General features: G+C 32.0%; 2 protein-coding genes across 4 annotated transcripts; both read left to right on the top strand.

The window, feature by feature from the left end:
• Positions 1–3,535: 3,535 nt before the first annotated feature.
• Positions 3,536–7,924, top strand: LOC120087187 (Met-10+ like family protein). 2 transcript variants are annotated; one of them, XM_039044094.2, is made up of 9 exons: positions 3,536–4,637; positions 4,796–4,894; positions 5,723–5,842; positions 5,922–6,088; positions 6,536–6,606; positions 6,763–6,905; positions 7,066–7,177; positions 7,442–7,551; positions 7,657–7,924. In XM_039044094.2, exons 1-9 carry the CDS (start codon positions 3,729–3,731, stop codon positions 7,801–7,803), a joined length of 1,878 nt encoding a protein of 625 aa, XP_038900022.1. In that variant the 5' UTR covers positions 3,536–3,728; the 3' UTR covers positions 7,804–7,924. The 2 variants fall into 2 exon arrangements, with proteins under 2 accessions (XP_038900022.1, XP_090174501.1); XM_090318375.1 differs by lacking the exon at positions 7,657–7,924 and having other exon boundaries at positions 3,572–4,637; positions 7,442–7,557.
• A 14,141-nt stretch (positions 7,925–22,065) lies between these two features.
• LOC120087244 (uncharacterized) lies at positions 22,066–23,684 on the top strand. Of its 2 annotated transcripts, none has more exons than XM_090318210.1 (3): positions 22,066–22,716; positions 22,810–23,010; positions 23,116–23,684. In XM_090318210.1, exons 1-3 carry the CDS (start codon positions 22,192–22,194, stop codon positions 23,416–23,418), a joined length of 1,029 nt encoding a protein of 342 aa, XP_090174336.1. In that variant the 5' UTR covers positions 22,066–22,191; the 3' UTR covers positions 23,419–23,684. The 2 variants fall into 2 exon arrangements, with proteins under 2 accessions (XP_090174336.1, XP_038900102.2); XM_039044174.2 differs by having other exon boundaries at positions 22,068–22,716; positions 22,807–23,010; positions 23,116–23,676.
• The last annotated feature ends 745 nt before the right edge of the window (positions 23,685–24,429 follow it).

Genomic DNA, 24,429 nt, shown 5'->3' with positions numbered 1-24,429 from the left:
ATGCTTCCATTCACCCTTAGACTATAACATTTAAAATAAAAGAATGATGCATGATAATGCTCACTGCATGCAAAATATGGCTCATATATTTCATGATGCATGCGCATGCTTTCAAGTAATTTCTTCATGTTTCTTCATGCAATATTATAACATTTATAATACATGATCTACCATCCGTTAACTACCAAGCACTCTGTTAAAGACCGACAGCTGAACTCTCCTCACTACAGATATATTATGTGTCCATCTTAACCAATCAGCAGTGCGACAACCCTTCATAGATAGCTCGTAAGTACAACTGGGCCAATAACCGTTATGCCCCTGTAGTTACATTTGTCTTCTTAAGTACCACTGATCCCTCTAATGAACCTAAGTCATAGTCCCACTATGACTGAGTCTTCTCTTCTAAAGAGAAGCTGTTGCCACTATGTTCAAGCCCCGGAATCAGCCCTTAAGGGAGGAATCTCTCTACTTATCCCTGCTTCGGGAAAGAAGTGAATTCCATCTTGTGGATTGAGTTCCCAACTCCCAGATCAAACAAGTCCCCAAAAAGGTAGGCATGTTGAGTTGGAAATCTGGCCACTCTCACCCATACTAATCAAAGGACCGCCCTCAAAGGCAAGAGTTCACAAAACACTTAGGATTGAGGTCGTGTCACCTATGGTCGTTTAGGTCAGATGCAAGTCTCTAATATCAACGACTTTATATACAGAATCTAGTCATCTCGTGGTCCAAGTCTTATACAAACTCTTTGTATAGTACACCCCCGCTCCACGTCTCCACACGAATGGTTAGGATCAACCATCTGCAGTAGTTTACAACACTTGCAAACCTTAAAAAGCGGGCGGTATCTATAGTATCACCAGGATCAGGTATCCCACCTTAATTCTTATACTACAGACCGATTTAGGTTATCACTTAAGGCATGATCCACATGTATATCACATATACATGCTTAAGTTTACATAAGATAACCAAGGAGATTTGTTTATTGGATATGAGTAAATGCCAAAATTAAATAACACTTATTTTATTCATTGAACAATGTGTATCTTTACAAAACAACGAGACTTCGGGAGAATTAGGACACTAATCTTAACACCCTAAACATAGATGCCAAAGATGGGCATTTTCTTTTGGAGAAATATGTCGACGTTTTGTTTGAGTTATGGCAGTTTTAAACAATTCTGTGTTATGGAAGGAATTAATGGCTAACGGCCTTAGCACATATAAATTAGATTCTAGATTTGTTGTACAAATAATAACACCATCTTTATGAATAAACGCTTTATCCACATTGAAAGAAATAGTTTATTTACATTGCAACAAACACTTTACATAAATGAGGTTCCTCTTAAGTTCGGGAACAATATATACATAATTCAAAACTAGAAAACTATTCTGTAAAGCTAACTGGAGCCCTCCCATTGCCACAACTGAGACGACGTGCTCGGTGCCTACTCGCATCGTCATCTCACCAGCCTCCAGCTGTCGCCAGGATCTAATCCCCTGAAAAGAAGAAAAAATGTGATTAGTGGTGCCCGAATCAATTATCCAGGTTGAATCATCATTCTCCACTAAACAAGTTTCAAGAACTAGTAAATCATATTTACCTTTATCTGCCTTGACCTTAACTTTGACGGCCTTCCTCTCTTTTAGATAGCGAGGACAGTTCCTCTTCTAGTGTCCATCCTAATTGCAGTAGAAACACTTTCTCTTTTCAACCGGTGGACGCCTCCTTGGGGCGATAGATGGCGGGTTAGCAGGCGCCTTCCCTTTTCCCTTACCACCCTTCTTCTTGTTCCCCTTTGCAGAGTTAGAAGTAAAAGGTGCAAACTTCGTTCCTGAGGTCGAACCTTTATAGAACATCCTGGAGGATGAAGCAACATTTGCCTCACCCTTCTTCCTCTCCTTACTTTTCAGTAAAGATTGTAGGTCTGCAACTCGTTGAGGAGAGTTGTAAGGTTATATTTCACTTTGTCAAGAATCACATTACTAACAAAGTGCAGGAAGCTCTCCGGCAAAGAATGCAGGATTATGTTAACCTGGCTGCCCTTATCGATGGTAGACGTATTCAACTCCGCCACATTGAAGTGGACCATCATGTTAAGCACATGTTCATGAAAAGAGGTTCCTTCTTCCATTTTGGAGTTGAATATGTACTTAAGAGCCTCATGCATAAGTTGTTCAGACGGTTGTCCAAACATCCCCCTAAAGGACTCCATGATCTCACGCGCTGAGATCATAGGCTCATGTTTCTTGGCCAAGACTTCAGAAAGACTTGCCAAGATGTAGGCTCAAGCCTTCTTATTCGCCCATGTCCATCGCTTGTATGCCTCCCGAACATTTCGAGCGACATTTGGAGTTGGAATAGGAGGATAGACCTCCGTAAGAGCGAACATGAGATCCTCGATGATTAGGATCGTTGTGATCATATGATTCCATGTCGAAAAATTGTCGCCAGTTAATTTTTCGGTGCTTAGCAAAGCTTACATGGCTGTTGCCATTTTGAAAAATTGTGGCTGAAAAAACGAACAAAACTTTATTAGATTTTGCTGAACCACTTTTAACCAATTAGTTTTGCAAAACAGGTTCAAGTACCATAAGTTAAAAACTTCTATTTTGCAATGATGCCCCATTGAGGTAGAACAAACGTCACCGGTGGGGTGATCAGATGCCCTTACCTGATCATTCATAGAGCAACCTGATTTAGGCAAATGGTTAAAGTACTGAATAAACACTCTTTCTAGTCCCTTCTCATTTGAAACTCACCTGCCCTTTCCATCCTCGACCCACTTGGTGGTATTTTTCTTTTTAAGTAATGAAGCTTTTTTATGAAACCATTTTATACTTTTATCCCCCCCACAGTCTAACCAACTTAAGCACCCTCTGTCCAGGTCACCCTTGAGAGAATGTAGAATCTGGAAATCAAGACCATCCTTTGCATCCATAATGACTTGAATTTGGTCCTTCTTCCTGTGGCTTTCAAAGTGTATTTTTTTTCTTACAGAAGAGCCCCATTCTTTGAGCTGTTTACGATAATTCAAGAGGACCCACAGTCAACACCCTAAATAGCCTTTTTGTTCCCATCATTCCAATTATGTTTAATTACCATGCCACACTCCTTGTCTTCAATCCACATTTCTTCAAACTACAATAGTCACCCTACTATAATTCAACATATGATCAATAGCGGATTTAGGAATTTATGTTGGGGGCACAAATGAATATAATGTTAGAAATTTAACTTAGGAACTTCTATATTTGTATTTATAGAGTTTATAAACTTTAAAAATGTATAATAGGTTCTCAAATTTTTTATTTTTTTTGTTGAATTGATTTCTAAAAAATCAATTTGAAAATGTTAAAAATTAAATAGACAATAAATTTAACTTTGTGTGATCATACATCTTTTAAAAATTAATGTATCTATTAATTACAAATTTTAAAATTTAAGGTTCAATTAGATTATTTATTATTATTATTTTTGTCTTCTAAAACGATTAAAGTTTAAAGAGAGTGGATTTTTTATTTTAATCGTTGTATTAATACGGTCTATTACGGTAAATGCGCCCTACAGATAGAAAACTTGCTTCAAAGCTTAAACGTTCATCGAGTGTTGGTTCATTACTTTATCTTCTTCAACCGTTCAACTTTCCGGCCGCCGCCACCGTAGTTTCTTCTTTCTAAATTGCTTGTCGCCGTTCTAGTCGCTCGCCAATGAGATTATGGTTACAAAGCTATTCTTCAGGCCGCAGTCGTTTCCTCTCATAGCCTTCACCCCGAAGTTCATCATCCCCCAGAAGCATTTTCTCCCGATATACTTCACCTCACCGTTTTCCTCCACCACAGTCCACTCCCAATCACAGTTCTCAGACCAAAGTTTCTCCTATGGACCTTCTCTTCGCAAGGGCGTCCATCCATTTCCATCGGTTTCCGGACAGTCCCCATTCGATCATTCTCAACCTCTTCTCAAGACCCTAATCGAAAATCCGGAGAGGGAACATTTGCAAAACGAGGAGAGTGAAGAAGCCATATTCGATGAAGATGCCTTTACTCGAATTTTCGACATCGTTGCACTTCGAGTTCTTTCCAGAGGCTGTTTCGAGCTTGAGAATCGGCTGCGTGGCCATCTCTTGAATTGGCCACGGATTCACAACATTGCTAGAGTTCCCGGCGATGAGGTGGAGGCCGAATTGGTGGAGCTTGTGGGAGAGCAGAATTGGAGTAATTTCGATGATGGAGATGAAATTGGTATTGATTTGTTGCACCGGAGAATTTATGGGAAAGCTGAGGGCGATGGGAAGCCTCTAAGTCCCGTGTTGTACAGGGAAAGGCTAGTGAAAACGTTTGATTCAAAAGGATATGTGAACTTCAGGCATTTGGCGAAAATGTCAAGGCCGAAGAAAAGGAAGGAGAAGAAGGAAGAAGGGAGAGATGATGGGATAAGAAGAATGGGTAAAAGTGAATTTTTCGTTGTGGAAGTTGTGGAAAGTGAGGAACTGGAAGTAGATGATATGAAGGGATTGTTGGGAGATGGGTTTAAGGGTGGAAAATGGATGGGTTCAACTAGATTGTTGCTTTTGGACGAACGATATGCAGGCAAAGGCAAAGAAGAGCTGCCAGAGGCGATTAAGGTAGCTGTTATGTTAGTTACTTGTTCAACATTTTGATATAAGAATTCGTACGTCATTCATGTTTCTTGATTTGGGTTTAATGTCTCTTGTATATCTCCCATTAGCCTGAAGTTGAGGAGAACCTTGTCTTGTTTCTTTTTTGGTTTCTTGTACTGCAGGCTCTGCTGAAAGAAGATAACCAAGATAGGATGAAACCGACAATTGAGCTTGTGAGGTGCAGACTTACTGTATTTTATGATTATTGGCAGATGAATGAGGTATTCACAAAATGGGAAAATTTAGGTGTGTTTGTTATTTATTTATTCATCTAATTCTTTCTATATTTCATTTTTCAATTTTGATCAATTGCTTTTTATCGTTGAGGAGATACTACGATAGTTTAATTGATCTTTGAAGGGAACCAAATGAATTGATTTTGTTAAGTTCTCTCCCTCAGTAATGAGATTGAATTTTTCTGAAGCTAAGAAGTGGAAATGCTACATCTACCTGACGATATAATAATCTTCTAAAATATTGGATAGGGGCATGCTATTGCTAGGTACACATGCACACTCAAATATATATATATATATATACACACACTCGTGCGCACACGAGTCACTACATGATATAATATTAATGATGTTATCGACTTGCGCATAACTCAATTTGTTTTCGCATGTACTCTCAACGAAGAAGTTAAACATTTGAATTTCCTGAACCCTATATATTGGTGAACTAAAATAAATAAATAATGTTGATAATTATCAACACAAAACTTGGGAACATCTCATCTACGGAAAGTGAAACAAAAGAGCCTTCAGAATTGCATATACCCTGTCAGCCACTAAAGACGACTTCACCCTTGCATATATGCATTTTTTGTTCTCTAAGTTATCTGCTTTACACATTTTGGTATTTATGTCGAAAAGATTATAATTTTAGTTACTATATTGCATTTGCAAGCTCCTGACTAAACCACCCTAGTCAGATAAAACTGTATTATTATGGCTAAATGATATTAGTATATTGTTCGTCTCTGCTTGATGAATGCACAAATTGGTTGTTGAAATTCCCTATTGAAAGTCCCTTTGCACTACTTTCAGGTTTTGGAGGTCTTACTTCCACAGGATATGATCATTCCTTCAGCCTTTGAAACCGTTGGACATATTGCACACTTAAACCTTAGAGATGAACATCTCCCATACAAGAAGCTTATAGCCAAGGTAAGGTAGAGCATGTGTCTTCTATCAAATATAATGGAATTCAATCGTGTTCTCACAAGAAAGCAGCCTTTCCATTCAGGTTGTTTTGGATAAAAATAAGCCAAAGATACAAACAGTAGTGAATAAGATTGATGTCATCAGCAATGATTACAGGACAATGCAACTTGAGGTTTTAGCTGGGAACCACTCCCTTGTGACCACAGTAGTTGAGAATGGTTTACGATTCCATTTGGACTTGGCAACAGTGTAAGTTCTCCAATCCTCAAAAGCTAGTTAAACGATATTTCTTCCGTTTTATCCAACTATCATTATAAGTTGTATCATGAATAACAATATTTGGAATGGTAATATAACACTTTTTAGAGCATGTTTGAGAGTGATGTTGAAATAGTTAGTCTTGTTCAAAATCACTACCAAACTTGTCTTAAATTATTCAAAATCAATTTTGATGATATGAAAATCATGTTTAGAAATGTAAAATTAAACATTAAATTGATTTTGAAAGATGAAAGGGGTGTATGGAAGTAATTTTTAATTTTGAATACAACAAAAGTGATTTTAACCATTTCAAAATCACTCTTAAACTACGGCCTCAAAATTACTAACTTGATAATCTCAACCCTTGCAAGTACTGGAATTTGTAAAATTGGAAATAAAAGCTTTAGGAATGATTTTAAACTCTTCCCCTTGCAGGTATTGGAATTCAAGGCTTGCAACGGAGAGACACAGGCTACTAAGTGTCTTTACCAGCAATGATGTTGTTTGTATGTTTGTCTTAGATTCACTTAGAATTTCTCCGTTTTTAATTTTCTGAATATTTTCTAAAGTTTACTTTCTGCCTCCGGTGACTCTTATAGGGACAAAAATAATGATTTGACCATTTCCTTTTCCTTTCTTCTTCTAAAAATGGGAATGAACAGGTGATGTCTTTGCTGGAGTTGGTCCAATATCAATCTCTGCTGCAAGAATAGTAAAGAAAGTATATGCCAATGATTTGAATCCCTATGCGGTTGAGTATCTGGAAAGAAATAGTGTAGCCAATAGACTCGAGAGGAAGATTGAGGTATGAGATCTTTAAAACTTTGCAACTTTGATCATGCTTTCTCGTCTGAAGAAAAAGGGTAGAATGATACTCTCCTTCATTGGTAGTCTCCATCTCTGTAGCATCATGATTATGAGGTAGCATTTATTCTCATTCATTACTGTGTGTTACCACTTTCAAGGTTTTTAACATGGAAGGAAGGAGATTCATCAACGCTATGTTTGCAAGTGAGAAAGCTCCTAAGATAACACAAGTTGTCATGAATTTGCCAAATGATGCTGCTGAATATCTAGGTTTGATCAAGATCCCTTTGCCCTCTCCCACCTATATATCACACACACATCAGCTGCTCAACATCATACTACAACCATCACTCATGCCATGCCATAAAATATTCTAGGATTCAGACGATATCTCTCTTTAGATCATGAATATGGTTTATTCTGAACTTATAAGTAACTAACTTTAGAACTGCTTATCATATTTTAACACCACCCACCCAACCCAACCAACACCCCCCCACTCATCCCGTTACTGTCTTTCTTCCTGTACTCCAGATACTTTCAAAGGAATACTAGGAGACCGATCAGATATCGATTTTACATTGCCAATGATCCATGTTTATGGATTCTCTAAAGCTCGAGATCCAGAATTCGACTTTCATCAGGTTTGATGCTAAAAAATGTTCAATTTTTCACATTTTCTGTTCATGTGGTTCCTTCATCCTTTCCAACATTATGAGTCTATGTTGCTCCTGATGTGAATATTGCAGAGGATAAGAATTGCACTAACTGAGGTTGCAGTTGATGTGGATATGCGAAGGGTCCGACTTGTTGCACCAGGAAAATGGATGCTATGTGCTTCTTTTAGACTTCCCAGAAGTGTAGCTTTATCTAAGCCTAGATTTAATAACAAATAAATTACATAAACCTTTATTTTCCCCCTGATATGATGTTATAGTTCATATAAGTTCACGTTTTCTTTTCATTTTTTCAAAAATATAATTTTGGTAAATAAACCATTCACATATTCCCATTTAAGGGCATTCCTGGTTGAGGTAGATTGTAGATTCAATTCAATTGTTCGAGTGGTTAATTTCTTCAACTCAATCAACTCTTATAAAATAATGAACTCTCAATCCAATCCAATTATGATACATTTGGGTTGGGTAGGGTTATTTGGGATATTTAGTTTTTTGTTTAAACAAAATGAAATGCTAATATCTAAAATATCTATTTGTTTATTTTTAAACATAGAATTAAGATTAGTAATCAATTTTAAATTATTTTATGAAAAATGGGCAAATTGCAAAATTTACTCCTGAACAATTTCACTTTCAAACTTTCAATCGTAAAAATTGAGTCTTAAAATTCCTACCATTATTAAAATTGAATTCTCAAACATATAAAAATCGTAAAATTGGACATTCAAATGAAAAAAAATTAAATTTTCAAGTAAGCAAGTAGAAAAAACTACAACCATCTCTTTGATCTTTGGAGGAGAATCCAAAATTTATTGGGATTGAGCATGCTCATTGCTTCACACCACAAATCTATGAAAAAAAAAAAAAATCCTTTGATGTTTGAGTTTGTCTCCCCAAAAGAATAGCATCATCTTTTAACTTAATCGCTATTTATTGGTCTCTCGAAAAAAACAAATGCACCTTCAACAACTCTACAAATAGTGTCATCAAAATTTGAGAAAACATTCCGTGACCGTTTGGAGCATAAAATAAGTTATTATAGTATGTGAGTTATATTAAACTATGTGTAATTATAGTCTGTTTTTAAGATACTGACTATTATAGTCTGGTTTATGATTGTCTATGTTTGGAGAGTAAATTATTTTAATATGTTATAATAGTCTGTGTTTGGAGTATAAGTTATTATAGTCTGAATTATAACATTTCGTAATTTGAATGTAGGTTATTTTAGACGGTGTAATTTTTTTCTACTATTATTTTTTTATAATACAAATAATTATGCATATGAAATATCATATTTTGAAAATATATTTAAAACTATATATTTCGCCAATGTATACAAAATTAATTGGATTTTAATTTATATTAAAAGTTAACAATTTTTTGTCATTTTGGGAAGTACCTTGGTTAACATGGACAAAAAAAAGTACATTAAATTAGAATGCAATTCATGTGTTTCATATGTAAAGCTCTCTTTTTTGGAGGTAAAAAAAAAAATCTAAAACAAAATAACTAACTCATAATTGCATGATTAAAATATTGACCACCAAGATTACATATCAAATCTACTACAAACATAAATACACAATTGAAACAAAGTAATCATTGTTCATTATCAAAAACTAAATCTAAAATTAAGTAATAAGTAAAAGGGGAGTATTTAGAACTGATTTCCCAGACAAACCTCCAACTCCAGTATCCTAGATGATAAGTCTAGCTACTCAGTGCTGATTCTGGGTCTTGAACAAGAGGCTTTACCCTCTCATTGGTGCATTTGGAGTGATTCCAAAGCCACCTGAAAGATCTGAGAAAAGTACTATAGATAAATCAACAAAAGTTGTTGATGGACCAGCAGTCCAAAACACAGGTTGATCAAACATTCTCTTGAAGGAAGAGGTTGCAATAGTCCAACTTCAGGTTGTGGGGACGGATAAGAAGCTCTCTGTAAGGGTGTTCAAATAACCCGACAACCCGAATAACCCAGACTACTGAACCCAAAATGTAAGGGTTGGGTTGGGTTAGTTTTGTTCTTGGGTTGGGTTGGGTTCAACTTTTTCTATTTTTGTCGGGTTGGGTTGGGTCGTGGATTAGTTAAAAAAAATTTGGGTTGACCCAACCTAACCTCGATTTTATATATATTAATAATATGTATACATCTTTGTTTAAAGTTTGATTACATTATATTGATTGCTTTGTGATTTTTTAATATTTTTCCTTTTAAACTGTTATGATATTTGTCTTTATTTGTAATAAATATCACAGATATTTGGGTTAGCATTTGAATTTTATGAGATTTTATTTATTAGTCATGTGTTGCATATAAATTTACATATTTTTAATTAAAAAGAAAAAAGAAATAATCATAATCCAACAACCCAACCCAACCAAAATTCAGGTTGGATTTGGTTGGAGACTTTATTTAGGTTATTTGGGTTGCCAACCTAACCAAACCGAATTTTCGAGTTGGTTCTAAAAATACCTTCAACCCAACCCAACTCAACTCGTGTACACCCCTAGCTCTTTGTATCTTGCACACTGCAGAATATGATTTGCATAAACTTCACCCTCTGTCGGTTATACAATTCAGAAATATCTTAGACTTTACTCACGAATTTTGCACGTAGTTTGATATGATTTGCATAAGCTTCACCCTCTATCAGTTATGCAATTTAGGAATATCTTGGAGTTAGCTCACGAATTTCGCACGCAGTTTAATATGATTTGCATAAGCTCACCCTCTGTTGGTTATGCAATTCAGGAATATCTTAGAGTTGGCTCACGACTTTCGCACGTAGTCGACCTCTGTTGCACGCTTCTCTTTTGGCCATTCTGCAATCGCTTTCAACTAGTCATTTGCAAAGTTCATTGCATTCCTAACAATTTATGTCGTTTCAGATTGATATCCACTTCGCTTCTTCTTACTTCCCCTTGAAGCATTTCCTCATTCAGTGCTTCAACCAGTACGTGTTCCATGAATTTCATCCTATGACATGTCCATTCCCTTACTAGATATCATGGGGATGTTCAGATCCTGTGATTCACCAATGGAGATACCATCATTCATATGGTTTGACCAACCAATATGAATCTACTTAAAAAAATAATGAACGGGAATAGGTCCAGCTTTAGATGTATGAAATTCATTCATTGAAATTCGAATTTTAAAATATATCATGAATACCGATAAATCAGAAAACAACGATGTAGATACAAAAAACCATAATGGAAAATTAGAAACCAAAAGATGTCACTTCATTTAAGGCAATGTGCAATGAAGCAAATGAATTGAAAATCAGAGACCAACAATGGAGATATAAAGACCAACAATGTGCATTAGAAACCAACAGATGCACAAAAGTTCATAGTAATGTGAAATGAAACACATGAATTGAAAATCAGAGACCTATAATGGACATATATAGACCACTAATGTGCCTTAGAAATCAAAAGATGCATAAAACTCTATGGTAATGTAAAGTGAAGCACATTCCCTGAAAATTAGAGACCAACCATCTTTCATACAGAAACCAATAATGTGGAGTTAGAAACCAGAAAATGCACAAAACTTCATGGTAATGTGAAACGTAGAATGTAAAATGAAAAGCAAAGGTCGAGAGTGAACATACAAGAACAAATATGTTGGAATCAAAACCAAAACATGCAAGAAAGTTCAGACTAATGCTTAAAATAAAAAAAATAAAAAAAAAGTATATGATCCTCATCATCGGCTGGGAAAGGAAGAGGAACAACCTTTTACCTCCTCCCCCCTACCAAACTCTTGCCTACATCCTTCAACCCCTACAAAACTCCAAACGAGAACCTCTATCCCCCACCATGAAAAATCGAATGAAGCGACAAAAGAGACCCTTTGTTTGAAGCGGCAAGGGGATCCTTCGTTTGGAGTGGCAAGGAGAAGAAGGAATGGAAGCATTTGGAACTTCAAGGAGAAAGAGAAAGTTGGACGAAATGGGTTTAAATCTAGAGAAAAATATGCATTTAGAGTAACAAACAAACATAGACATATATATCTGTGAAGGGTTATATGAAAGAGAGAGACAAAAGAAAGAAACCAAGAATCGATAGAGAGACCAGAGAGACGAAAGGAATGCTAAACTTAATCTAAGATGTGAAATTGATGGAGATGAATGAGACAAGAAAGCTTTGAGAAGTGGAATTGATGAATGGGAGAGTCGGAAGAGAGTGACGAGAGAGAGACAAATGAGAGAAATTGAAGAGTGTGGAGAAGAAATCACTGTAGCAAACTTTGGTTGGCTACTGGTCAAATCGATCTAATCTCTTTATGAATTATAGTCCAACCACTATTTTCCTTAACTTAGTTGCATTTATGTAATCTGCCATTGTCATCTTCATTTGCTGTTGGAACTCCTCTCTTACCCTCTTAACTTTCTGCTTGTATTTTCTTATTTTGTGATCTTCTTGGAATCCTTTATACTCGTTTGATTAGTAATGAATTTAGGAATGAGATATGGTAAGATTGTTACAAGTGTATCAACCTAGTATTTTGATGCATCTACTGACCCATAATACCCATCGTATCTTTCTCAAAAATAATATACCGTATATTTATGAAATATAAACATGGAATAAAACAGTAATATATACCTTATATTAATTAATATATCCTAAATTAAGGGAATATAAACATAAACAAATATATAAAAACATACAAATAAAGGAAAATGGAAAAATTAAATTAAAACCCCTAATTTCATTAATTTCTCTTTCTTCATCTCTCTCCCTCACACTCAACTTTGGACGTTGCTTCTCTTAAAATGTTGAAGAAGATGACACAATAGTCGTCCTTAGCTTGCATTCGCTCTTGCAGTCATCATTCCTTAGATTAAGTCCGATAAAATATATAGGCTTTAAAATGGTCTATTCTTTTAGGGACTAGTTTATAATCCTAATCATTCGATTTGATTTGATTGATTGGGCTTTCGGCATATTGATTTTTTTTTAACACCTATATTCACTATTACTAATTAACATTTTATTTCTGAAGATTAAAGTTATAAATATTACTTCTATCTATGAGTTTCTTTTCTTATTTACTTCTCAATAATATTTTAAAAAATTCATGCAAAATTTGAATTTGAAATGAACATGAAAAAATTAATGATACTTCTTTATCTTTTAAGTTGTTTTACCAATAAAAAATAGTTTTTAAAACCTTGTTTTTACGTCTTTTTTTTTTTTACACTTGACTAAGAATTCAAACATTGCCATATAAAAGATTTAAAGATTATTTTAAAAGGACTACTAGAAAACAAAAAATTAAATGGTTATCAAACAAAACTTAAATATTTTAAAATGAATACCATACATCTTTTGTCTCTAAATTACTTAATTCAAAGAAATTTGTATACTCTCCTAGAAGAAAAAGAATAGTAACCATTCGTAAGTTCTCACTTTTAACTTTGTGTTTATTTGATATTTAAAAAATTTAAAAAGTATCTAATAAGTCACAAAACTTTTAACTCTGTGTCTTAAAATTTTATAAATTTTCAAATATTTTTAAAATTCTTGTACTAAACACAAAATTAAAAATCAAAGGTCTCATCTCATGCATGAGACATACAATTAATCAATTAATTATTCTAATAATTGAACATGTGAATTTAATAACCTAACGTTACACAAAGTGAAAAACTCAAAAATCTATTAAACAAATTTTTAGAAATTTAGAAACCCAAATAGATACCAATGAGAAATTTAACCCACTTTTATAAAAATCACTTAATTGAGTTTCATTTCCCCTCCACTTTTGAAACAAAATCATAGTAAAAAAAGAGAGAGAGAGAGAGTATTGGTATTTGATGAAGTTTGTTTCGTGACAGAAGAATTCAGAATTTACAACCATTTTGCAATATGTGATGATGGTTTTTTTTTGGCCATGGGTTTTACTAGACATCTCCCAGACACATATGGAGTTTAGGTCTGACCATTTTGTTTTGTACTGAATTTTAGTCCATAGCAGCAAAAAAACCCCAACTAACAGTAAACAGTTGATAGGGACCCTATTTTAGATTTTAAATTATATAATAATAATAATAATTAATGAGGACTGCCAAAATTGAATGGCCCAGATTGATCCTCTTTTGTTTGATAAAGATCTGAACCCTTGATCTCTAAGGAGAGGATCTGAGTTTCTTGAGATTGAGATCTAAATTGATAATTTATATATATATATATATATATATATATATATATATATATATATATATGTGTTTGTGATTATGTGTAGGCCTTTTTTGTGGTCCTCTCTAGAGATATATGGTTATGGAAATCTCCTTCCTTAGTTGTATAAAGCCACAAGCAACAGTTACTCTAACTTCCTTTTTTTCTTTTATTCCATCCCATACCCTCATTCTGTCCATCCATATATATACTCTTTTTTTTTGAGACACAGATAATTTAAATTAAACTAGCTTCATACTTCAATGATATTTTATATTGTTTAGTAATTTTTCTTTTAATTTATCACCATGTAATTCTAAAATAGAGAATCTTGGCATTTTGAGTGGGACCACGAACATGAATAACAAATGATTTTCATTTCGATTTCAACTAATTAAGTCATATATCATCTTTCAAAAACTTAAACTTTTTATTTTCACGAGTTATAATAGACTAAATTCTTGAAATCTTTTAAGCATTTCCCAATAGTTAAATAAAAATATGTACAATTTTTTGAAGAGTTGCAATATTTCTTTTAACCTTTCATAAAGGAGTAGAAGTAGGTGTGAATGTTGGATGACGATTAGGATATGGAAAGGTGTTGCAACTTGCATTGACTTAGAATAGAAAATGGTACTCACACACTCACTCGTTCTATGTCCCGTTTTCATTTAAAATTCTAACAAACTTTTTACTTTATGGGTGATTGTTTTAAAATATTTATGTCTTGATAGAATTATGGTCTTTTCGGACTAAATGACAGACTTAATAGTTTTTTATTAGCTTACATTTAGGTCATGTTTATCCAGTAAAAACGTAATAAATCAAATGGACCCCACATCAAATCTATAATGAAATAACGCAATATAATTGATAAATGAAGAGTACTCAATCCGATTGCATCTGAGAATTACGTCATATCGTTAACGTTACCATTATAGTTATCGTTACAGTTATCATTATTGTTATTATTACAGCTAAAAAATTATCAATTTTGACATATTTATGTTATTGTTACCGTTACCATTAGCGCTTGACCCTCAGAGATAAAAATGGAGGTAACGAGAATAGTAAATTTGATAAAATTCGTACTTTTAAATAAATGCGATCAAAATTAATCCAATTATATTTGTGATTTAAATTCACTACAATTGATTCATTAATAAAATTTTATTATAATTACACCAATTTTTATTATGATCTAATTAAGCGACTATAATTTGTAAGGTGGATGCCATGAAGCGATCATTCAATTACAAAGGCAGGGCAGGGCAAGGCCACAATCTGCGCCCCAGAAACGAAGAATCCATCATGTCCGCCCAAACTCAGCAATCTTTTTTTTTTTTATTTCCTCTCTCTCTTTCTCACACGTGTCTATACTCCCAAATTCCTCTCTTTCCCACGTGCCAAACCAGCCTTTCATTCCTTTCTCCCTCAGCCGCCTATTTCTTAGCCCACTCTCAAATGGGGTAGGGGACCACCTCACTGTGGACCCCACCTAAACCACACAAACACAATCTCTTTCACCAATCACCATCATCCAATTCGAATCACTATTACTTTTTCCGTAACATTAATAATTATTTAGAAAATGATTGATTAATAACAATAATTAATCAAGATTCTGTTTCATTTTTTTTTTTCTTTTTAGTTTTTGAATAATCAACTATTATAAAGTATAGATACTTCATGTGAGGCAAAAAATTCATACCTCAGATATCGATATACTTCTCAGATACGTATCTGATGAGCGATTTGATGTATCTATTTTCTAATTTTTTCAATCTAAAACTAAGCAATCTATTTTTTTAAACGAGAGAAAATATACCTTCAATGTATCACTATTTTCGTTTTTTAGAAATATATATTAAAATAATATATAAAAAATGGCGTATCCTTCAACGTATCTATATCTTAATTTTTTAGAAATTGACGAATCGTCGTATCCAACCATATTCGTATCATGTAGCTGTATTCGTGTTTGTGCTTCATAGCTCAACTATTACTTCCATTCGAACAAGTAAAAAAAAAATGAGAAGAAAATAAATTTGAGAAACTAAAAAATATGGATATATCTGACACAAAATTAAAGTTTAAAACGTTGAAATTTTTTTTATTATTATACAATTTAAAAGTTTAGGAGTTTGTTATACTTATACCTTACCTACCAAATTTAGGATTTATTAATTGAAAAAAATCAATATTCTATTACACGTAATCCTTGTGACAATGTTTGATAAGAATTTTGTTTGAGTTCTCTATTTTAAAACTTCTGTCTGCAGATTCCTCATCTATGTAGAATACATCCAAATTCGTAATTTTTTTCATTAAAAAAATAAATATTTTCACAAATAGAAAAAATGTCAAATTATTTACGGGAATAACAAAAAAAATATTGATAGACACTGATTATTATCAGCATAGTGATAGCAAATGATAAAAATCTATCATTGGAGAAGTTTGTCAGTGTCTATTAGTGATAAAAACTAATAGAAGTCTAAAATAATTAAGTTTTGTTATTTTGTGTAAATAATTTTTCTTATTTTTCTATTTTTGAAAATCTCCCTTAAAAATGGTCTATTTTGACATTAGCATAATTTAATTGGCATAAAGTATAAACTTTCGACTTAAATGTCAGATATTTGATTCTCTAATCTCATTTCTAATTTTAATATCAGCACTACTAACATAATACGAAGTATTAGTCGTGAGATTAAACATTCGAATCTCTAACTTTCAAAAAAAAAAAAAAAAGGGAAACAAAATAATAATAAGAAGAAGAAAATCTGTCTTTTACCCACTCTCTCTCACATTTCATTTTGCAACGGCCAATATCCAGATGAGGATCTAGGTCTAGGAAAGGAAAGGGGGAGGTGTGGGATCCACTTAGCCACGTGGATGATTTTCATTTGGCGGTTACTGTAATTTGTAGGACGGCTGTGGGACGGCAAAAACCTTTTTTCTTTTTTTTTTTTTAATTTTTTTTTTTTAAATTACGAACTATAAAATCCTAGATGGCAGTGGGACCCGCTTTCTCAGGCTAAACGCGTCGACAGGGTTCGGTGGTTCGGTCACGCGGTTTGGGGTCAGCCTACACAACCCTTGACCGCCATATTATTAACGCATAACTTGTGTGAAACCCTACGCCCTTTTCCTCCCACTCTTTATTACGTGTCCTTCTCCCATTGGCTTTTATTATTTAATTTTTGATTTTTTAATAATTCGTTGCTCCACTTATACATATAAATTTAAGGTTAAAAGGTGGTTTAAGTTTCATAAAAGTAATAATTTAGTCTCTAAATTTTGATTTATAACACTTTAATCTTTTATCTTCAATTTTATGACAATTTAATCCCTAAATTTTAGTATATAACAATTTAGTCATTATTCTTTTAAATTCATAACAATTTAGTCCTCAACGTACATAAATTTACCAAAATTAGATGTCAATTTTATGATTTTATATAGCCTCTGTATTTTATAAAAAAAAATATTGAGTCTTTAATTAGTTTATTGGTTTATTTAGGCAAGAAAACTTATTAAGTTTTAATTCTAATTTCTATAATAAGTACTAAATTGTTACAAACTTTAAAGTATAGAGACTAAATTGTTACATAGTAAAGTTTAAAGACTAAATTGTTACAAAATTGAAAGTCCAGGAATTAAATCTTCACAAACCAAAATTCAGAGACTAAATTGCTACTTTTATGAAAGTTTAGAGACTGATTTTTAACCTCAATTTAAATTTTATGTCTAATTAGTTTCTATATTTTGATTAATAATTAATTGCTTTTTTGTGATGTGCTTTGAGTTATTTGGATTGGATAATGACTGGTTTTTTTTTTTTTTTTTTTTTGGCGTGTTTAATTCTTATAAATGGCTTCTTAATTAATTAGTTTCTAAACCATAAATTAACTAGTTTTTCTAAAAGCTAGGGAGTATTGTCAAAAAAAAAAAAAAAAAAAAAAAAAAAACAAATTTGGGGAGAAATTAAGAAACCATATACTAAAAAAAACAGCTTTGACCTGTGCTTGGTCTAAGTGTATCCATTTAGATTATAAATTATAAATTTTATTACTTTTGATCGTAGTCTTACATAAGTCAATTTTGAGTTTTTAATCATTGGTTTAGTTTCACCAATTCACCTGTTAATTAAAAAGAATGTAAAAATCTTTACAAACTTATTAAATTTCAATCCAATAAAGACTTGCACAAAAATAAGTTTGATCAATGTATAAATTAATCATTGAATAACATTTTCTCATAATCCATAAATTTCAACAAATTTTTTTTTTATCGATTTCATATTGTAATATGTTTTATAATTTTTTTAGTATAACATTTGTTGAGATGGAGAGCAAAAACATTTAACCTCGGACATGCCAACTACTATGTTGAGTTAAACTTATTTGGGCTGTTTTATAATTCATTAAATGCATAAGTTCCAATTTTTTTAATAATACTTAGAATCAGAACTTATTAAAGGGTTAAATTTGCAATAATTAATAAAATTTAATTGGGTTAAAATTGCAATACATATTGAAGTTCAAATTGATACACCTGAATAATTTTAGGCTCAAAATATCTTTTGGAAAAAACAGAGAGAGAAAATCAATTAATATCAACTAGATTTTATAAAAATGTGGAAAATAAATGTTAAAAAAGAGGGAGAAAAGGAGAAAATGAAAAATGGGAGAAAAAAACTTAACAGGAAAAAAAAAGACAATAAAACATGTGAGAAAATGTGGTATACTATGAGGGGCTCCTTAAATAATTGAATTAAACCTCGCTCGATTTTGATATTAATAATTCATTTTATTCGTTAAAAGGAGCATAATTCAATCGGGATAGTATTTTTCTTTTTACGTCAATAAGTTTGATCTTACTCTACATATTGTGTAAAAAAGACTAAAAATAAAATAAAAAAAATTGTGCATCATTTTTTACATTGAACTTTTAATTTCATCAAACTAAAAAAAACTATATCGTTACATCATCAAAATTAATATTTCATTATTTTCCTTGCATGTGAATATTAAATCATCAGTGAATTTGATTAAGTGATATTGGTATGTGCTTTATCCCTAGAGGTTTAGAGGTTCAATCCTTTCACCCTCACCACTGTTGTACTATAAAAAAAATTAAATTATTCATGAGCTAATTAAATTATATGTTATACACATTAAAATTCAAAGATTAATACATTAGAAAATCGAAAGTAATTAAACAGACTAAATTACTATAAACTAAAATCCATGGACTACGTTATTACTTTGGAGAATTCCCCAAGCTTTTATTCATCTGTTTTCCATCATTCAACCAAAAGCCCTACTTTCTCCCTACATTTGCATCTTTCTATTTTTACTTGTACCTAAAAAAAGCTTCTCTGCATTATTCTCTGATGATTCTAATCACTGTTTTATATATATATATAAATAGATATGTATGTATGTTTGTATATATACCGAAACAATTGTAAATCCAAATGGAAAGTGGTCTTCCTACTTGTTTATGATATATAGTTTATTATTTGATGAGAAATGTTAGCAGAACTAGATCTGTTGATGCTAAATTTTGACCAAACGAATGTATCTAATCTCCATCGGATAACAACAGTAAATTTAGTATTTTAGGGAGAGCTCGCTTGCAAATAAAAAGAAACCTGGACATCAGTATGGTGTAAACCATAGCCACTCCGATGCTTAAGTCAGAAGGTTGGAAGGAGAAGAGAGAATTTGATACTGTTTTTAGAATTTACTTGTCGTTTACATTCTTCTCTTTCTTATTTATATAGGTTTTGGGCCTCCTCCTATTTATTATCCGATTAGGGTTTTTGACTGGAATGCTTTTTTTAGGAATTCCCTTTGAGCCAAAGCCAACCAACCCAACATTCTTATCTAACACTTTTAGGGTTTCGTCCCTTTTTAACCTAGCATAAAACTTTGGGCCGCTCTTGATGGACTCGGCCTCGGCCAAGGCCCATCTCTCTTTCGGTATTACTCTTCTTCTCTTCATTTGTTGGATGTTGACTATTCTATTCTTAGTTCCAGAATCCACCCACAAGAAGATCATCTAATAATATTTATTTCCTTATATGGTTTGTTAACGTTGATTTCATTTATATATTAATAAATATGTAAGTATTATTTATATTTATCAAACAAGTACGAAACAATAACGCTTCTACAAAAACCAAATAATTAAGACTGTGATGATATATTCAAACAAAAAATTAATTCTCAAATATGAATATAACTCAATGACATAAGCATGTACCGTTGACTAAAAGGTTAAGGACTTAAATCCTCCACCCACATATTGTTGAACTTAAACAAAATCAAATAACGAGTAAAAAGTAAATACATACAAAAACAAAGAGTCTAAAAATGCCGATGCCGACAAAAACATAGAGATCTTAATCTTACAAAAATGTCAAATGTTTGATCATTATAAAAAGAAAGTTATAAAATGAAAAATGAAAAAATATATATTTAGATAAACAAATATTTCCGTTCATACATTTTAAACAAACTTAAAATTTATATAATTTATATCATATTCACATTATACTATTTTATTGTTTATTTGGTGTGTTTCATGAATCACATCAAATCTAATAGATATACGTAAAAATATCGATAAAAATATATACAATATTCATTATATTAATAACTTATTCCACTTATTTTTTCGTGCATGCATGCAATAATCTAATATTCTCATTAATTTCATCTGAAACAATCTAATCTCACTCGGCAATTGGCATTTCTATATGTTAAAATATATATTTTTTATTTATTATCAATCCTTCTTTTAACAATAATTTTTGGCAAAGCAATCTTAATTAAACCCTAATAAAGAAAAATCTAATTGATAAGGATGGCTAATATACTAAAAGATGGAGCATTAAAACAGAGAAATAGGTCTAGGGTTAGAGCTATATATATATTATTTATTTACAAAAATGACACATTAGAGGGTTCAACTTTTTGGAATTTAAGAGCACATATGAAGAAAGTACATCATTGCAATCCCTACCCTAATAGTAGCTGCACCTCCATATATATTCTTTCTTATTTTTCATATAATACCCAAATCTTCCCATCTCTCCAAGTTTTTTAATACTATTACATATTTTATCCTTCAAAACTTTATATATATATTTTTTTGTCAAACTTTATTTAATGTATAATTAAATGCTTGTTAAATCTCAATTTCAAGTTTAGAATATTGTTAATATTAAGATTCTTGAAAGCAATAGTAATAACCCCATCTTTCTATAAAAGAAAGTAAATTATTATTTTTTTTAAAAAAAAAAATTGCCATGTGATAATTTTTAAATAAATAAGTTTTTTCTAATTTGAGATGTGGGTGTGAATTGATTCTTTTAACTTTTTGGTTTGACATTGGCTAGTTGAATTACACTAGTCAAATTAGTATAACCACACATATTTTAGTGTTAAAATAAGTATAAATAAACAACTGTTTCAATTCTATTATAATGTAAAGATGAGATATAAAATAAATGATAATTTTCTCTCAATGAGTAAATTAAATTAAATTAAATTACATTGCACCCTCCGAATTATAAATGTTTTCACTCGTAAAATTATAAGCAAAACCATTTCATTGAATTCTAGAAGCGTTAAATCCAACTTCAAATGCATATATATTTACTAGTTTAAACATATAATGCATATTTGTATAGAAAAAATAAATAAATTGAAGCATTATGAAAAATATTTAATTAGATTTGTGTATATTTGATTTATAAACTTAATTTGAGTATTAAAGTGGTTAATAAATTTTAAAAAGTGTCTTATAATAGATCTTCAAATACTCAAATTTTTGTGTCCAATGTATATTCACTAAACACTAAACTAAATGTTTAGAGAGTTTCATAAGAAATAAAATATACATTTATTACTAAAAGATTAATTAATTTTTAAAATTTTCAAATATGTCATTTACCTATTAGATAAAAGATTAAGTGTTTACTAAACATCTTATTAGATATTTTTAAAGTTTACGAACCTATTAAATATTTTTTTAAAAGATTTAAATACCGAATTATTGAGATAAACTTCAAAGTTCAAAACCTAAATTTATAATTTAATACCATCAAATACACTTCTGCATTAATATTTTTTAAATTCAATATCATTAAAAAGTATTTAGGGAAATTAATGAAACCCTAAAAAAAAAAAAGAAAAAGAAAAACAGAAATATAATCAGAACATGATGAGTATATAGACATAACCATATGTCCCCATTTCTTCTATTCAGACAGGCAGTTCTGCATGTCTTTCTCTTCTCTCTCTCTCTAACCTTAAAACCCCAATCTCTCATTCTTCCAACTTAAAAAGCCAAAAAAAAAAAAAAAAAAAAGCTCTGATTTCTTCTTCAATGGCGACTCCAATCCACACAGGAAGAGAAGAAACCAAGCCCCACGAACCGCCCAAAACCAGACCCGGCAGAAAAACCGGTGCCAGAAACCCCCACCAAAAAAAACCGCCGCAGAGAGGCCTCGGCGTCGCTCAGCTCGAACGCTTAAGGCTTCAAGACAAGTGGAATAAAATTACCGAAATGTCCCCTCCCCATCACTTCATCCAATCCCACTCTCCCACCTTCCTCCTCGACAATACTTTAACCAATTTTCCCTTGCAGTTTCCCGCCGCCGCTCCGGTAATGGTTGCTACTGACTCCGGCGGCGGCGGCGTTTTGGGGTTTGACCACCAGGGTTTGGTCGTTCAGAGGATCGGAAATCATGGTGGGTTTCTCGCTGGCGGTGAGCCGTATTCACACGGTGGCGGAGTTTTGATTGGGAATTCCAGCGTTGAGGCCTCGAGAGAGCTCTCTTCAATCCCAAAATTGCCGCCGCCGTCGCTGCCACCTTCGTGCGATTCTGATCATTGCGATATTTGCTTCAAGGTATTTATAATCTCAATAACCCACTATATATTTTTCGAAGAAAACATTAACATCGTCATTACTGAGCTTTCCATTTTTTATTTTTTTAAGAAGAAACGAGTCAACTTCAGCAATTTAATGAAAGAGAAGAACATCAACATCGCCGCTGCAGAAACGCCGCCACTAGCGGCGGCTGGTTTCGATTTTCTCGGACTGAGTACAACAAATTCCACCGCGGAATTAAACAACTCCACCGTCGTGAATCATCACGCGAATCCCGATTTCGGTTTCAGTTTCAATTTCAATTTCAACCAGGTATGATCCAAAAAAAACAAAAACCCAGAACAAGAAATTAAAAATGAACACAATATTTAACGATCTCTCTCTGTTTAATTCGTTGATGGAAAAATGAACTTACAGGGAAGGAGCGGCGGCAACAGCGGCAGCGGCAGCGGCGGCGGAGGAGGAAATGGTGAAGGAAGTAGCAGATTAATGGAGTACGAGTTTTTCCCAAGGAAAAATTGCAGAGGCACAGAGATCGAGGAACTGAAAATGCCAAAGGAAGAATTAAGTTTATTTGGAGAAGAAAATGAAGAAGAAGAAGAAGTGCTGGCAGTGGATCATGGAGAAGGTTCTTGTATTACTACAAGCTGCAATGATATCATTAATGGCGGTACCAGAAATTCCACTGCTCTTGATTTATCTCTCAAGCTTTCATTTTAGATCCAAAAATGGTGGAATCCCTTTTTTCTTCCTCATTTCCATGTGAATCAGACCCCCATTTATATATATACCCACCATTTTATTTTTATTTTCATCTCCCTAATTTTTACTCAGTTTAATTAAATGGGATCTTTTTAGTTTATCATTATTAATCCCTCATTTTAAAATTTCTCACTATCTTTATTTATTTATTTTCTTTTTACTGGATCCAATATATTTTGAGAAATTTTATAATTAACTGTATTATGGTATTGTTATTTGCAAAAGATTCTTGTTGTAACTAATTGCAATATAACTCTTTGCTTATGTAGTTAATTAAAATGTATTTGAAAAGGACAAGATTGGTTGAACTAGTTAATTTTGTTTGATATTTATGATCTCAAATATTGGTGTTTTGTTTGTTTTTTTTGCCCCCTTACATTCCAGTAGTTTTAGGGTTTGTAAATTATTATATATGTATATAACTTCATGGAACAAATACTTCTTAAACTCTAAAAATAAAAGTAAATTATAAAAACTATGATCCTATTAGATAATTTATTTACACAACTTGTTTTTTTTTTTCTAAATTATGTTTGTTTTTACATTTTTTTTTTAACCATAAGCCAAAGTTCAAACTAGTTTCTTTTAGTTTTCAAAATAAGTTTAGATTTTTTTAAAAGACTTTAGAAAACTATATAATAAAATAAAAAAATTCGTAATTCTTAATAACTAAAAATCAAAAGATTATTAAATGAGATCGAAATCATTATAAAAGAAATACTTAGTTTTTAGTTTTAAACACTTTTGTTTCATCACCTACATCCTTTCTAACAATGCATGTTTTCAAAATCTATGGTAGTTGTGATTTTTTTTTAAATGTTTTTTTTTCTAACTTAATTTGTCTAAAAATTTAAATGTTATAATCTTAAAAAAAAATCATAAGGTTTATAAACTTCAAAAAAAAAAAAAAATCATTAGTTTTATAAACTTAAAAAAAAAATCATAAGGTTTATAAACTTCAATTATCAA

Source organism: Benincasa hispida, chromosome 9 (genome assembly GCF_027475165.1).
Source record: "Benincasa hispida cultivar pf3 chromosome 9, pf3_genome.v1.1, whole genome shotgun sequence".
NCBI lineage: Eukaryota > Viridiplantae > Streptophyta > Magnoliopsida > Cucurbitales > Cucurbitaceae > Benincasa > Benincasa hispida.
This window is presented reverse-complemented; position numbering and strand designations above follow the sequence as displayed.

Bases quoted from the DNA above. Each gene is read 5' to 3' on its own strand.
- LOC120087244 (XM_039044174.2), top strand. From the start codon at position 22,192: ATGGCGACTCCAATCCACACAGGAAGAGAAGAAACCAAGCCCCACGAA. The intron at 22,717-22,806 runs GTATTTATAATC...TATTTTTTTAAG, and splicing joins ATTGCGATATTTGCTTCAAG to AAGAAACGAGTCAACTTCAG. The intron at 23,011-23,115 runs GTATGATCCAAA...ATGAACTTACAG, and splicing joins TCAATTTCAATTTCAACCAG to GGAAGGAGCGGCGGCAACAG.
- LOC120087187 (XM_039044094.2), top strand. From the start codon at position 3,729: ATGGTTACAAAGCTATTCTTCAGGCCGCAGTCGTTTCCTCTCATAGCC. The intron at 4,638-4,795 runs GTAGCTGTTATG...CTTGTACTGCAG, and splicing joins AGCTGCCAGAGGCGATTAAG to GCTCTGCTGAAAGAAGATAA. The intron at 5,843-5,921 runs GTAAGGTAGAGC...CTTTCCATTCAG, and splicing joins ACAAGAAGCTTATAGCCAAG to GTTGTTTTGGATAAAAATAA.